Source organism: Ceratina calcarata, unplaced genomic scaffold (assembly GCF_001652005.2).
Source record: "Ceratina calcarata isolate Rehan_Ccalc_2016 unplaced genomic scaffold, ASM165200v1 scaffold246.2, whole genome shotgun sequence".
NCBI lineage: Eukaryota > Metazoa > Arthropoda > Insecta > Hymenoptera > Apidae > Ceratina > Ceratina calcarata.
In genome coordinates, this window is record NW_017146590.1 from 127,587 (window position 1) to 129,487 (window position 1,901).

General features: G+C 37.5%; 2 protein-coding genes across 2 annotated transcripts; one reads left to right on the top strand and one right to left on the bottom strand.

Moving 5' to 3' along the window:
* Positions 1-521: 521 nt before the first annotated feature.
* On the bottom strand, positions 522-1,238 carry TTLL15 (tubulin tyrosine ligase-like 15). Its single transcript, XM_026811760.1, has 2 exons — positions 670-1,238; positions 522-599 (listed from the first exon to the last, which is right to left on the bottom strand). Exons 1-2 carry the CDS (start codon positions 1,192-1,194, stop codon positions 564-566), a joined length of 561 nt encoding a protein of 186 aa, XP_026667561.1. The 5' UTR covers positions 1,195-1,238; the 3' UTR covers positions 522-563.
* Positions 1,239-1,243: 5 nt separating this feature from the next.
* On the top strand, positions 1,244-1,895 carry LOC108622817 (tRNA-specific adenosine deaminase 2-like; the record flags this gene model as incomplete). The annotated part of the gene is made up of 1 exon (XM_018020910.2): positions 1,244-1,895. A coding segment is annotated over one exon (510 nt), but the record flags the coding sequence as incomplete, so codon positions are not given.
* Between the last annotated feature and the right edge of the window lie 6 nt (positions 1,896-1,901).

Sequence of the window (1,901 nt, forward strand, 5' to 3'; positions counted from 1 at the left end):
GCTTTCAAATGACATTCAATTACACAATTTATTCCACCTTGCTTTTAAAGAATCCTTTTTGATTCTTAGTCCTACGCCGACTAAAGAAAATAAGTTGTATATAACTTGTTCATAAAGCAACTGATTCGGCGGATAATGCGCGGAGGATAAATTTGGAGACATGTTTGCTTCCATAGTATACACGTTTAAATCTTCGTCGAGGGCAAAATCGATTCTAATTAATTCGAAGAAGTTCCTTCCGTTCCCAAATCGTTGAGCAGCCTCTTTGATGTATTTCTCCTTTGAAAGAACGATTTCATTGATCGCTTCGTTTACACCGTTCCAAACTTTTTCAGGATTCTTTCCCTGGGAGCGTACGTATGCATCGAACGTGTCTTTCATCGAGAATTTCAATTTAGTATAATAATTTCTTAAAGATGGAACGTTCCAAATCGGCAAGTAATCGTCGCCCACGACGTACTTGTCTAAAACTTGAGGATCGAACGGGTAATACTTGACTGGACAAAATCTGAATAGTACATCCCCTTTGTACACGTATATTCTAAGAGGATCGATGGACGTGATCACGGTATACACTCCGATATCGAATTTATATCCATCTACAAGAAATGGTCGTTGTATGAATTCCTGCACAAACGATCCGTCTGCCGTGATGTTTATATCGCTCACATTTTTCACGCTAATACCCCTATGATCGTTCGATTTTTGTACGAACATCGTTTCGGGATATCCATTCGCGTAACGAAGGAACTCGTCACGTTGCTCTGGTATTTTAAACGCCGGTAACATGTAGCGGCCTTCCGTCGTTGATAAGTCTACTTTGTTCGTAATGTATCCACAGCCAGGAAAGTGATTAACTCGTTGATGAGCATTCAGTTTACTTAAATTGGAACTTAAGCTTCTGAACGGATAGTCGTGCGCCCATAGTAAGTCCCAGTTATCACCGTGATCGGTTCGTTTAAAACCCAAACGTTCCAGCACGATAAATACGTGTTTCAAATATCCGGTATCGTTACCTTTCGCGTATATCCGGTACGACAGACTCTTCTCCTTAATTTCGAACTTCTTCGCTTGCGCTTTTATTAAGTCCTCTTGGTAACGCAGGAAGGAAAAAAATAAGCAGTATAAAATAATCGGGCCTACTATAGAATACAAGAAAACTTTCAGAAGTGTCTTCACTTTCATGCTCATCATTTGATTACAGACCGTGACATCCTGTAGCAATAAAACTATATAAAATAATAATACTTTAAACTGGATGGACGTTGCTTTGCAGAAGGCAAATGATTCATTAAAAGCTGGCGAAGTTCCAGTTGGCTGTTTGTTTGTGTATAATGATAAAGTCATTGCTACGGGCAATAATAGTGTTAACGAAACGCATAATGCGACTCGTCACGCAGAAATAAATTGCATAGACCAAGTTTTAGAATATTGCAGGCAAATAAATTTAGATTATAAAGAAGTTTTTCGAGGTATCGATGTAATTGTTACTGTCGAACCGTGCATAATGTGTACATCTGCTTTATATCAACTACAAGTCCGCAGTATCATATACGGATGTGCAAACGACCGTTTTGGTGGATGTGTCAGTGTTTTCCAAGTACCAAAACTCTATGAATCAAAAACGACAATTACGGGAGGCGTGAAAGGCGATGAAGCAATGGCTTTATTAAAACAGTTTTACACAGGTACAAATCCGAACGCACCGGAAATGAAGGTGAAAAAGAATCGCAAGAAAAAAGAGACACAATAATTAAAAATATAAGGACTTTATTTATTTTTTACGTGACTACACTGGTAAACATCAGTTTTTTTAATTTTTATTTTAATTTAATTTAAATGATATAGCGTATGAATGACGAATAGTATGTGAAAAGACTGAGTAAATGTTTAAAATTTGT